This window comes from Lepus europaeus, chromosome 5 (assembly GCF_033115175.1).
Source record: "Lepus europaeus isolate LE1 chromosome 5, mLepTim1.pri, whole genome shotgun sequence".
Taxonomy (NCBI): domain Eukaryota; kingdom Metazoa; phylum Chordata; class Mammalia; order Lagomorpha; family Leporidae; genus Lepus; species Lepus europaeus.
In genome coordinates this window covers 123,534,948-123,547,201 of record NC_084831.1, presented here as the reverse complement: position 1 = coordinate 123,547,201, position 12,254 = coordinate 123,534,948, and the positions used below count along the sequence as shown (strand labels likewise).

Below are 12,254 nucleotides of genomic sequence, written 5' to 3'. Positions count from 1 at the left end.
AAACTGTTGAAATCTTTACTTAGTATATACTAAGTTGATCTTCTGCATATAAAGATAATTGAAAATGAATCTTGATGAAGAATGGGATGGGAGAGGGAGTAGGACATGGGATGGTTGTGGGAGGGAGGGAGGGGGCAAAAAGCTGCTATAATCCAAAAGTTGTACTTTGGAAATTTATATTTATTAAATAAAAGTTTAAAAAATACTACTCAGTTATAAAAACATAGAAATCGTGTCATTTGAACCAACACAGATGAATTAGAGATCATTATGTGAGTGAATTAAACCAAGAAAAGAAAGACAAGTTTTACGATTTCAGTTCTGTGTGTGTAGAACCTAAAAATAAGATGATCACATAGAAGTTAAATATGTAATGATGACTACCAGATGCTGCAGAAGGAACGAGTACACAAAGATGAAGAATGGCTGATCCACAGGTACTAAGTTACAACTTAATAGAAATAAGAAATTCTGGAGTTCTATTACACAGTTCAGAGACTGTACGTAACTTTAGTGTACTGTATATTGTTCTATAAAAACAAAGCTTGGAGACATAATGCTTTCACTGTAAGGAAATACTAAGTTTTTGAGGACATAGATACATTCATTCTTATTGAAAATTTCACAATACATATTTTTATCAAAACATCACATACTACTCCATAAATGTGTACAGTTTTTATATATCTGTTACATTAAAATTACAAAGAAGGTTAAAAACATAAAACTTGACTCACTTTAATTAAATAAATACCAAAGGAGTAGCCAGCTTGGGTAAAAATTATTGATTATATTTCCAATATCTAGAGCTAGAGCTTCTTCCAGACATTTAAGAATCAATCTCAGTGAATATATTTGTCAGAGAAATAGTAAAATTTAAATATGTGATGGATGAATGAGTTCATGAAAGGACATTGTCAGGAGAAAATACAAAGGAAAATATCTTGGATTTTGATTATTTAACAGTAGTTGTCATGGCATTTCATAACCCAAAATATGCAAATGCTGTTGCTGAATTGTTTTTTGATTCTTATGAAAATTCTGAATGTACATACTTTGGCTCCATTTAACTCCAGAAAAGAATGAGGAATTTGCATTATCATACTCTTACCTAACAGCAGAACCAGCACTTTGATTCCTGGCCAGTGGTTTGACAGAAGTATGGGGAGACTCCAGGATAAGGATCGATCCACATGTCACAGAAAAAAAAGCAAATCAATGTAAGAGCTTAACAAAATAAATGTATATGGAATAAAAACAGGGAAAAGGAAGAAATCAACTTTAAGGGATAGCCAATCTTAGCAAGAGAGAAGCAGTAAGAGGAAACAGGAATGCTGTATGCAAGTGTGAAGCTCAGTAGAGCTCCTGGGGCCATGCATATCAGAGAGGAGGCATTCACTTAGGAGCAAGAAGACCACATTGATTTAATAAAGGAGACGTATAGGATGACATCACTGAGAAGCCCAAAGAGCATTCAGACTTTAGGCCCAGGTTAAACTGGACTCTTCTGTAGATCTGCTGTCTCTGCCTTCTAGCCCTGATGATTTCTTCCACAGGCTTACTTCTCTGGTGCCCAGAAAATGACTTGAGCTATTTCTAACTTAATGCTCTATATCATGTCACCCAGAAAAGCATCCCATTTCCCTAAATGCAAGAATCAGATTTCATATAAACTGAGACACCTCGGGACAGGTGTCTCCCTGCCTTGTGATTGAAAGAGGGGCACACCAGAAGTGATTAGATTGGATTAGTTCTGAACCATCACTCTAGTGAAGGGCAAGTGACATCTGCATGATGATTGTATAAATTATAGCTTACCTGACCATGATAAAGCACATTGCACTGTCAATAATGAATTCCCATAATTACCTTTACTTTGGCTGATCACTACAGCTGTGGGTTCAGTTAACCAACCAAAAACAATTTTCTGTGTGTGTATGGGGGGGTGTCCTTATTTGCTTAAATCTTATATTGTCTTACATTTAGCTGTGGCATCTGAATCAATGAATGCCATGTATATGTCAGGCTGTAGATGGGAACTTGGTAGGAACCAAAACATCTAATTCAATTAGAAACACTGCAATGATCACACCATTTGCTCTCTCTCATCATAATTTTACTCTTTTTTTCTTCTGACATCACAACTTCATTTTCCAAATTTCCTTATGACTTAGCTGCTAACACCTCTGCTAGTAAATCTGGATACTGCTTTGGTCCTGGGCCTCTTTGCTCAGCCACTCACCCAAACAAACCAGGTCAAGTCACTTTCCTGAAACTTACATAAATTCGTGTACTAAGAAACTAAAAAGCAACACAGAATGAGGACAGTAAACTGTGGAGTCAAATTTAATGCAGCAAAATTTTCAAGCTCACGATACAGTGTTGATCTTTTCACCCTTCATGACTTCACTCTCAATGTGTAGCTGCTGCACGGTAGATTAAACACCTAAGAAAGACTTACTGAATTAGTTAACAAATCTTCAATTACTTGACTGACTTTGTAACTTGGGGTCTGATACAGTTTGTGTATTAGTTTGGATGCCCACAAAAGGCCTACGTGTTAAAAGTTTGGTTCCCAATAGTTCATCTTAATGATTAATGGCTAAACATAAATGGTTAATTGGTTACAAGCAGAAATTTAATGCATTTATGTAATTGAAAGAAGGGCACATCAGAACTGATTAGATTGGTTTAGTTGGTTGGTGTGGAGCTCCTAGGATCAAATCACAAAAGCTTTATAAAGAGACTAGATAGAAGTATGTAGTATGTTCTCTGTCTCTCTGCTTCCTGTTTTTTCATGTAATAATTTTGTCATTGCCATCCTCCAGCCTCACCACATGGCCAAAATCAACCAGAATCACCCATTCTTAGACTGCAGCTCTCCAAAACCAGAAGCTAAATAAACCTCCTTCTTTCAACAAGTAGCACATTTCAGGTATTTAGTTATATATTAACAAAAATCCAACTAATTTAGGGATAATTCCAAATTTACAATTCACAAATTTTGTATCTTCTAATTCATCAAATTGTAAAAATTTATTTTTAAATTCAAAATTGATGTAGAGTGTTCACAGTCATTTGTCAAAACTTGTAGAGTCATGCAAAACTTGAGTCACCCAAAGGAAACATTCCCAGTGGAAGGGAAGAAAGGTGATGCTCTGCATCTTTCCGTTTGCAACCTGTAATATGGATTCTGTCCCGGTCGCTCCTCTTCCTGTCCTGCTCTCTGCTGTGGCCCGGGAGTGCAGTGGAGGATGGCCCAAGTCCTTGGACCCTGCACCCACATGGGAGACCAGGAGAAGCACCTGGCTCCTGGCTTTGGATCACCGCGGTGCACCGGCTGCAGCACACTGGCTGCAGCGGCCAATGGGGGTGAAGCAACGGAAAATGAAGACTTTTCTCTCTCTCTCTATCTCACTGTCCACTCTGCCTCTCAAAAAAAAAAAAAAAAAGACACTGCATACAATGAATTCTCAGCAATAAATATGACATTTAAAAAAAACACAAAATAAGTTTATGAATTTATCTTCACAAAATCTTGTGAACAGAAGCTCTCAGAAAGTTAACCTTGTATTTCTCCCAAAAGCAATGTCCCAGGACTCACTGACCCAATGATCAGAGCACTCTGAGGAAGAAAGTGCCATGAGTCATGAGAAAGCACTGCGTGGACATAGCTGACTTTGATCCTACTGGAGCCCTCACTGCTGACACCCTTGTTTCCTTCATGGCTTTTCTGTTTTCAGGGACATGCTTATAGTACCTACATCTCAGGCATCACCTCAAATTTTAGCCACTAAGAATCTCCTCCTTATTCTGCTACAATCTTAAACATTGAAATTCAACAATACTGAGGTAATCCCTGGATTCTACATTGCTAACAAACTTCAGGATAAAAACTCTGTTGTTGCTTCTCCCTGAACCACACTAAACACAATGGGCTTCCATCTTGCCTTGATCTTTATGTTTACAACTCTGGGATCAGTACTTTTGCTCTCATACTATCTATCGATAAATAGCAACAGCAGTAAGAAGCAAACTTTTATTTCTATTCAGATACTCAGGGAAATGTAGAACTAGGAAAATGTATGGTCTCTTGACAAAGTGAGAAGTATTTTAGCAAGAGAAACATGAAATGTCTCAACAGTTACACAGGAAGTAGAAAGAAATACTAAAGACTAAAGAAAAGACTATAAATTTGGCATAAACTCAATCCAAACATTTATTGAGAAAATGTGACATGTTAACAAACACAGCTATGGACTTTGCTCTCAAAAATTTGAATTATTTCAACAGGAAAATGACCTAAATAATTGCAACAAGGGATAGAGTGTAAGGAGAACATAGTGCAATGGAGAGTGTAGATGTGACTGGATTTAAGCCCAGAGTGAGACTGTACCACTCTGTATCACCAGTACACAGTGAGGGGAAGCCACATTTGACTGAAATGGCAGTGATGATCTATGAATTTCTGAAGAGGTGACATCTCTTCAGAGTTCCATTCAAAGTAAATACATGAACTTTAAAATCTCAGAATCCAGGTCAGAACAACAAATCTTGTGAAATTACAACTAGTTTGTATTGACAACTGATCACTAAGCAGAAAGAAATACGATGATGTGAATTATTGTAAGCAGAGTTGATGGACGACATCACCATGTTGTGTTCTGGTTCCAAACCCAGGCTGCTGGATTCTCACTGCAAAGGGAGACGAGTTCTCAGAGGTCCATGGTGTATCCTGAAAAGAACCATTGAGAACAGAGATGGAAGTCACTCTGCATATGTTGAAGGTGAAAATGGCGGAAAAGGGGGAAGGGGCCCAGAGGACAAAGAGAATAAAGGAGATAAAAATGGGGAGATGAACAAATGAGGAAGGAAAGCCGGCAGGCATGATGAAGACAGAGAACTTACCAGTACTTCCTAAACCAAAATGCAAGACCTGCCAGAAGAGCCACGAGCATTATCACTGCCAAGAAGATGAATCCAGCGGGGCTGTGATGATCTGCGGATTTCAGAAAACACCAACAGTGTTACTGCTAATCCACCTCCTCTTGTACCCCATCCACTCCCTTCTTTAGTGCATTCCACTGGGATTCTTTTTCCAGTTGAGTGCCTGCTTCACCCATCTCCTTTATCTTTTTTTCCTCATTCCTTTATAGAGATGGATCCATCATCTAATTCACAACATTCCCTCATTTCCTATTCTGTTGCTTGAATTAGCATATTCCTTTGGGTTCTGAAATTAATAAAATCCCAATTTTTCATCTTTCTTTTCTGCAGTGCTGAGAATGGCCTTTTACCGCGTCTGGCCTTTGCCCCATTCTTTCTCACCCCAGTAGAGGATGATGTCTTGGTCTCCCAAACTGCTGTGCTTCACTCGACAAGACAGGCCAGACGCCTCCCCAGCTGCCACATCCAGGGTCACTCGGAGATACCACGTCCTATCAGCATTGGGAAGGAGGTCCCGTGGCTGGGTACGAGGCTGCTCCTGGTCACCTCGCATCCACATCACCCACACAGGCTTAGGGTAGAAGCCAGATACATGGCACACCAGCAGCAGACGGCCAGGCCCAGGGCTGGGACCACTGGACAGCCAGGCCTCAGGCTTTACTGCAGGAGACAAGAAAGATATTCAGAAAAGTCCTGTAATATACTACGAGGTTCAGATAGCCGCATCAATTCAGTTACATACAACTTGCCTACCTCTTGGTGACTACTTGTTATCCTAAAATTGAGAGCACTGCTTGGAAAGTGTGGTTATAGATAAGAAATACTTCAGGGAGGGTAGAGGACTGACCTTTCTGCTGGATATCTGCTTTTCCCGCATCCAGTACACTCAGAAGGAAACGTGGGCAGGTGTAACTGAGAGCTCTGTGCACTATTTCTGTGAGACCTACTAATGAATTAAGAAGTCTGCAGGTAGCCTTGGCTCTACTTCCTCCTTGTGGAGATGGCACCCATGATTTGTTTTGAAAGCTCAGGAGGTCTGTTCCTTGATAAGCTTTCCTCAGGAAGCCTGCTGATGCCTTCCCAGAGTGCAGCTCACAGCCTGTTGCATACTGAAAGACAAAGGGATCTGGAGAGGAGGGATGCCAAATTAGAAGAAAGAGGCACAGTAAACAATGAGATATAATAAGCAGAAGGAAGACACAGAGGAGGCAGAAAGGAGACATTTGGGAGATTTGAGGGAATGGAACAAAACTAGTTTTGAACAGAGGTGCTGAAGAAGAGCAATTTGTGGGACTCAGAAGGGGTACGAGCCAATGAGTGAAAGGAAGAACTAGAGAATTTGTTCAAAGAAGGTGATATGAATGATCTGGGCAAAAAATAAAAAGGGTTACTATGACACAATTGGGGTTAAAATAATGTAGGGTGAACCAAATGCAATAGGTTACAACATATCTATAGACAAAGACAGCTGAAGAGAGTGAGTAGGAAATAAAAATGGCATTTAAGGAAACAGCTGGGATGTCTGGAAAAGGGTGGACAAAGGACTCCTTAAAGGAAAATAATAAATCACAACCCTGCAATCACTGAGATAAGAGAGCATAAGTAGCACATGACTTGAAGTATTTAAAGATCAGGATCCCAGGATACAACTCATTGTCCCTGTCTGATAGTTTGTGTTTGCAGCTTTCTGCTGGAGAGAGGGGAACCAGAATTAGAAGAGAGTGAAGTTGGCTTCCTGGAGGAAGAAGAAAATCATTCAGACACCTCCACCCACTGATCTCTCCATTCCCCACTGAGGGAAGTGAACTTACATTCATACTTCAATTGTTTGGCAAAGTTGTGGACTTCCGTAATATATCTACCGAAGTGCGAATGGAAGAATGTTTCAAATTCTGTGAGCTCCTTGTTGCTGAAGTTACCCTTGGACCAAGGCCACAGGTAAACAATGGTGCCAGAGACACCTTCCCAGCGATGAGTCTCCAAGTCTCCCAACCATGCTGAGCCCAGATTCTGTACCCAGGAACGGTTATAAAAATATGACGTCTGTATGACATGTAAGGAGACAGGCTCTTCCAAACCTGTGGCAATAAAACAGATTTAATTGAAGGAAAGGGCATTGGAAAAGAGACAGGCTTGAGAAAGAAAAGCAGAAGCACTGGAGGAATTCAGAATCTGAAGTAACTATGATTCAGAGTCACAGCTACTGTGAGTAGACATTTTCTTGCTATAAGTTCCCTTGCTCTAATACTATCTTTCAAAAGAACACAGGGACCTAGAGTCAGGGAAAGTCATAACAGAACCAACCTGGATGGCTTGCTATTCAGGGATATGCTGAGGAAGTCACCACCACTTAAAAAGACACACACACACACACACACACAGGGGGACATACACACCAACCCACTTGAACCCAGCTGGGCAGTGGGAAAAGTTCTTACCAACTTTGTTGTCACTGCCGGGGAGCAGGGCAGCCAGCAATGGAAGAAACAGAAACAGCATTTCACTTGCAGGTGTTATTTCTATCAAATAAGTTCTTCTTTGATTTTTCTTCTAAATAAACCTATACCGCAATGTCTCTCTTCTGACTTCCTCCTCCAATGAGCACACAAGCCTCCCGTGTCTGCAGTTGTGAAAATCTGCTCTGTCCCAAAATTCTCAGCTTCCTACTCGGTCTTTCATTTCCCCTCTGATTCTGATCTTTCCTCTGCTTTCTATATTCTCCCCTCGTCATCCGCTTCCATGCTGTTCAATGTTCCCTATTTTACCTGCTAGGGACCAAGGCTTATGTGGAATTGGAAAGTCATGTTACCAATAGGAATACCTATGTCCTCATTCATGAAATGAAAGTGTAAAACTAAATGGCTACCCAGACACTGCTTAATGTTCCATGTCCCCAATCTTTTCTGTCACCCTATCATCTTTTTAAATTATTATCTCATGTATTCTCTTCCCTGTCTCATCCTCCACCTACCATTCTCTTATCTCTGAACTATCCCAAGTTTCTGCATTTTTTTTCAAAATCTCCCACAATTACCTTATGCAGCATTATAAACTGCATGTATGCCTCCACCAATTTTAGAGAACACAAACATTGAAACATACAGAGCAAAACTTCTGTTTGGCTGGTTTTGATGCATATTCATTCACCAGAGGCACATACCCCCTGCTGGGAGCCGAATGTGAAGATACAGTGTTTGACAGGACAATCACTTTGCTTAAGAAAACTTTATTTTACTTAGGAAAAAAAAAAACACCAAAAACTGTGTAATTGTATACTAATTGAATTATACTGTAGAAGCTCTCTAAATAAAAGAAAACAATCTTTCTTGAAGCAATATTTTAATGTTTGTCCACTTAGATTCTTTAGTTCAAAGGCTGGTGTGGGGTTTTAGTTCTATATTTTTTCTTTTATACATCTCCACACAATAGAGTGTCTGTCAAGTGATAAGGGCTCAGAAAGCACATGTTCAGTGTATGAAAAAATTCAGTCAATGCACCTAAATACTTTTTTTAATCATAGAAGATATAATCAACATAAAATGGTTTGAGGCTGCTATGAAAGTTACTTAAAACCCTTCGAAATGGAGCTGGTGCTGTGACATAATGGATAAAGCTGATACCTGCAGTGACAGCTTCCCATATGAGCATTGGTTTGTGTTCTAGTTGCTCTACTTCTGATTCAGCTCCCTTCTAATGAAACCTGGGATGGCAGGGGAGGATGGCCCAAGTCCCTGGACCCTAGATCCATGTGGGAGACCCAGATGAAGCTCTTGGCTTGCAGCCATTTTGAACCAGTGGATGGAGGCTCGCTCTCTCTCTCCATCTCTATCTCTCTCTTTCTCTCCCTCTGCCTCTATTTCTCCTTCTCTGTAACTCTTTCAAATAAATAAGTAAATATTTAAAAATCCTTCATAATAAAATGGTAACCATATTCCATTTTGTTTAGAATGAGAGCACATATTGCTAATCATGAAATTTACAGAGTTCTGCTATGAATTACATATTAATTACAAAACAAACTGCTCAGACTTTGTGAGACATGAAGCAAATACAGCATTTTGAAATTGTTTACCTCGAATCCCCTGCTTATTGGTCCTACTCGAATGTCCCACGGTGGTCTTGTCCTAAGCTAGGCTCACATTCCTTTCATGATACTTACGACTATTTAAGGACTCTTAAGTTCTTGTTAATGCTTTCAAAACATACTCACTATAAATGTATTTTGGCTATTTTCTGTTATTTTTTAGATTACAACAAAACAAACTATCTAAAGAGAACTTAGTAAAGAAAATTTGTGAATAGTCAAAATTAGAATGAAAAACTGGAAGGCACTTATTTCTTTTATTTGAAAAACTTAGATAATCAAAATCACAACTTCTCTTGAATCCATCAGAGACTTAAAGTATCAGAACAAAGAGGTAGCCCAAATCCAAGGAAAGACAGATCACTCCAAGGAGAAACAGGTTGCAAACTCTCATTGATCTGGGACAGAAGCCAGATGCTACACAAGCAAGAATTCAGATAAAATTGTTAGCCAGTTACTAAAGGCTGGATGAGTGCATAGGAGTCCAGAGAGGCACAGACACAGGGCGAATTCACATCAATCTCTACGCTCTTTCCCATAGACCTCACTGAGGGCCTTTGAGAGATTGCGGTCAGGGAGAGAGATCAGATAAATCCTCTCTCATGGTGAGCACCCAAGGTGAGGCAGCAGCTAGTACACAGGGAAAAAAAAAAAAAAAAAAAAGCAGTCCCAATTACATAGATAGTTCTCCCTATTTTCCATTATGAGAACAAAAACAATGTTAACTTAGAGAGGGTAAGACTGAGAGACCTGCCGACCTCAGGACACAGGTTAAAAACCCAATTCCACTCAGTGGAAAGAAATGGGAAGGGGCAGTGAAACATCCGGGTGCTACAGTATTCAGATCCCAAACTGGCTGGTGCTATAATATTACAGGTCTAAAACTGGGGCAAAGGCAGGGGTAGTTACAGAGTCCAGCTTCCAAAAGCTCAAAAACAAGTCATCTGCCCAAGGGTGGCACTGAATCTATACAAAAGGCAATACTCCTGCTCCCTCTCCCAAGCAGGGTAGCAAAGATCAGGTCACAAGAGCAGTCCACAGCTGGAGGCCACACAATAGCATGGTTATTAATCCACTTGGGACACACTACAAAGGAAACCCCAAAGCCTGATCATGACAAAGACATTAACAAAATCCTTCTGACAGATCAATCCCACTCTATACAAAACAAAGTAATTCTAGAGAAATTTGGATACCCCTGAAACTGTTTTGAAACACAAACCCAGTTAACTCCTGACTAGATTAATTCAAGCACCTACACTATAGACTTAGCAAAAATACTCATTTCCTGATTAAAAATAAAATTAAATACTGTTTACCTCAGTCTCAAGACACTAGCATTTTTAGTAAAAGTTGCTAAATACACATGCAAAAAATGTAATGACTCCACCATGAAATTTAAAACCAACACAACTAAACCCAGAAATGACTAATGTTTTGAAATTATTTGAAAAATAATTTTAAAAACATATATTTAGTATTTTAGTTCTAATGAATCAAAACATCGAAAAATATCAAAAACTAGTTTGAGAATTATAATTGAGTAGTTATTTTTCAATTATTTCATAAATAATCAAATAGATATTGTAAAAATAAAAACTAGAGAAAAATTAATGCCATAAATGTTCTCTCAGTAGATTAGAAAAAAGCAAGAAAATAACTACTGAAATTGAAGAGACGTCAACATAAAGTTTTCAAATTAAAATGCAAATAGAAAAGAAGAATTGGGACAAGAATCCCTAGATTTCAAGAAAAGTATTACATGTTTTAATTAAATGTTTTAATATAAGTACACTTGAAATATTAGGTGGAAACAGAGAATGAGGCAAAAGATATTTGAAATAATAATGGTGGAGTTCTTTCTAAAATTAAGAATAGACATTAAACACTTACTTAAGTAGCTCAGAAAACTCTAATCAGGTTAAAGCGACACATGAATTCACAGACACAAATACACACACTCACACAAATATACATAATCAAATCCCTCTACCTAGAAATACACCTAAACTGTCATCAACCAAAGGCAAACTCCTAGAAGCAAATCAAAAGAAAACATACCGAAGAACAAAGAAACACACACAGCATAGTTATCAGCAGAAACCGCGCAATCTGACATCTTTTTTTTTTTTTTTTAATATGACAGGCAGATTTAGACAGAGAGAGAGAGAGACAGAGAGAAAGGTCTTCCTTCCATTGGTTCACCCCCCAAATGGCCTCTACGGCTGGCGCGCTGCGGACGGCATGCTGTGCTGATCCGAAGCCAGGAGCCAGGTGTTTCCTCCTGATCTCCCATGCGGGTGCAAGGCCCAAGCACTGGGCCATCCTCCACTGCCCTTCCAGGCCACAGAAGAGAGCTGGACTGGAAGCGAAGCAACCGGGACTAGAACCTGGCGCCCATATGGGATGCCGGCGCTGTGGCTCACTTGGTTAATCCTCCGCCTACAGCCCCATCTTTCAGGTGCTGAAAGAAATGTCAAACTAGAAATCTGTAGGTAGTAAAAATTTATTTCAAAGATAAAGAACATTAAATATTTTAAGTCAGATATTTTAGGGAAAGCTTTCAGCTTTCTCAAAGAACATTAGAATATTTAAACCAGGGGGCTGGTGCTGTGACATAGCAGTAAAGCCGTCACCTGTGGCGCCGGCATCCCATAAGGACGTCAGTTCAAGTCCCAGTTGCTCCACTTCTGATCCAGCTCTCTGCTGTGGCCTGGGAAAGCAAGAGATGGCCAAGTGTTTGGGCCCCTGCACCCTCATGGGAAGACACAGAAGAAGCTCCTGGCTCCTGGCTTCGGATCAGCACAGCTCCGGCCACTGCGATCAATTGGGGAGTGAACCAGTAGATGGAAGACCTCTCTCTCTCTCTCTGCCTCTCCTCTCTGTGTAACTCTGCCTTTCAAATAAATAAACAATCTTTAAAAAAAATTTAAACTAGGCTAAACCCTTCATTAATAAAAGTAGGTAATGTGCTTAGAAAGGCATAATGAAAATAAAATACTTATTTTCTTTTCCTCAATAACCTTGAAATATAAATTAATATATTATGAATATTTTAAATTGTAGTTCATGTGAGTGAAGTTGAGCATCCTACATTTGGTTATTGTTTTCTCTTGCCTATCTTCCTGCTCAGTAGTGATGTTTTTATTTGTTACTTGTTGGACTCTTTTTTTAGTGGAGCATTAAGCCTTTGACTATAATACAAATTAAAAAATAGGTTATC

The 12,254-nt window shown here is 39.4% G+C and overlaps 1 protein-coding gene across 1 annotated transcript; it reads right to left on the bottom strand.

The window, feature by feature from the left end:
• Positions 1-4,692: 4,692 nt before the first annotated feature.
• On the bottom strand, positions 4,693-7,446 carry LOC133761029 (T-cell surface glycoprotein CD1a-like). The gene is made up of 6 exons (XM_062193679.1): positions 7,386-7,446; positions 6,759-7,025; positions 5,795-6,073; positions 5,329-5,607; positions 4,909-4,999; positions 4,693-4,735 (listed from the first exon to the last, which is right to left on the bottom strand). The coding sequence occupies exons 1-6, from the start codon at positions 7,444-7,446 to the stop codon at positions 4,693-4,695; spliced, it is 1,020 nt and encodes a 339-aa protein (XP_062049663.1).
• Positions 7,447-12,254: the final 4,808 nt, after the last annotated feature.

Coding starts and splice junctions, on each gene's coding strand:
- LOC133761029 (XM_062193679.1), bottom strand. CDS start 7,446: ATGCTGTTTCTGTTTCTTCCATTGCTGGCTGCCCTGCTCCCCGGCAGT. Junction 5,608..5,794: donor AGCAGATATCCAGCAGAAAG/GTCAGTCCTCTA, acceptor TGTCTCCTGCAG/TAAAGCCTGAGGCCTGGCTG. Junction 5,000..5,328: donor AGACATCATCCTCTACTGGG/GTGAGAAAGAAT, acceptor TGAAATCCGCAG/ATCATCACAGCCCCGCTGGA.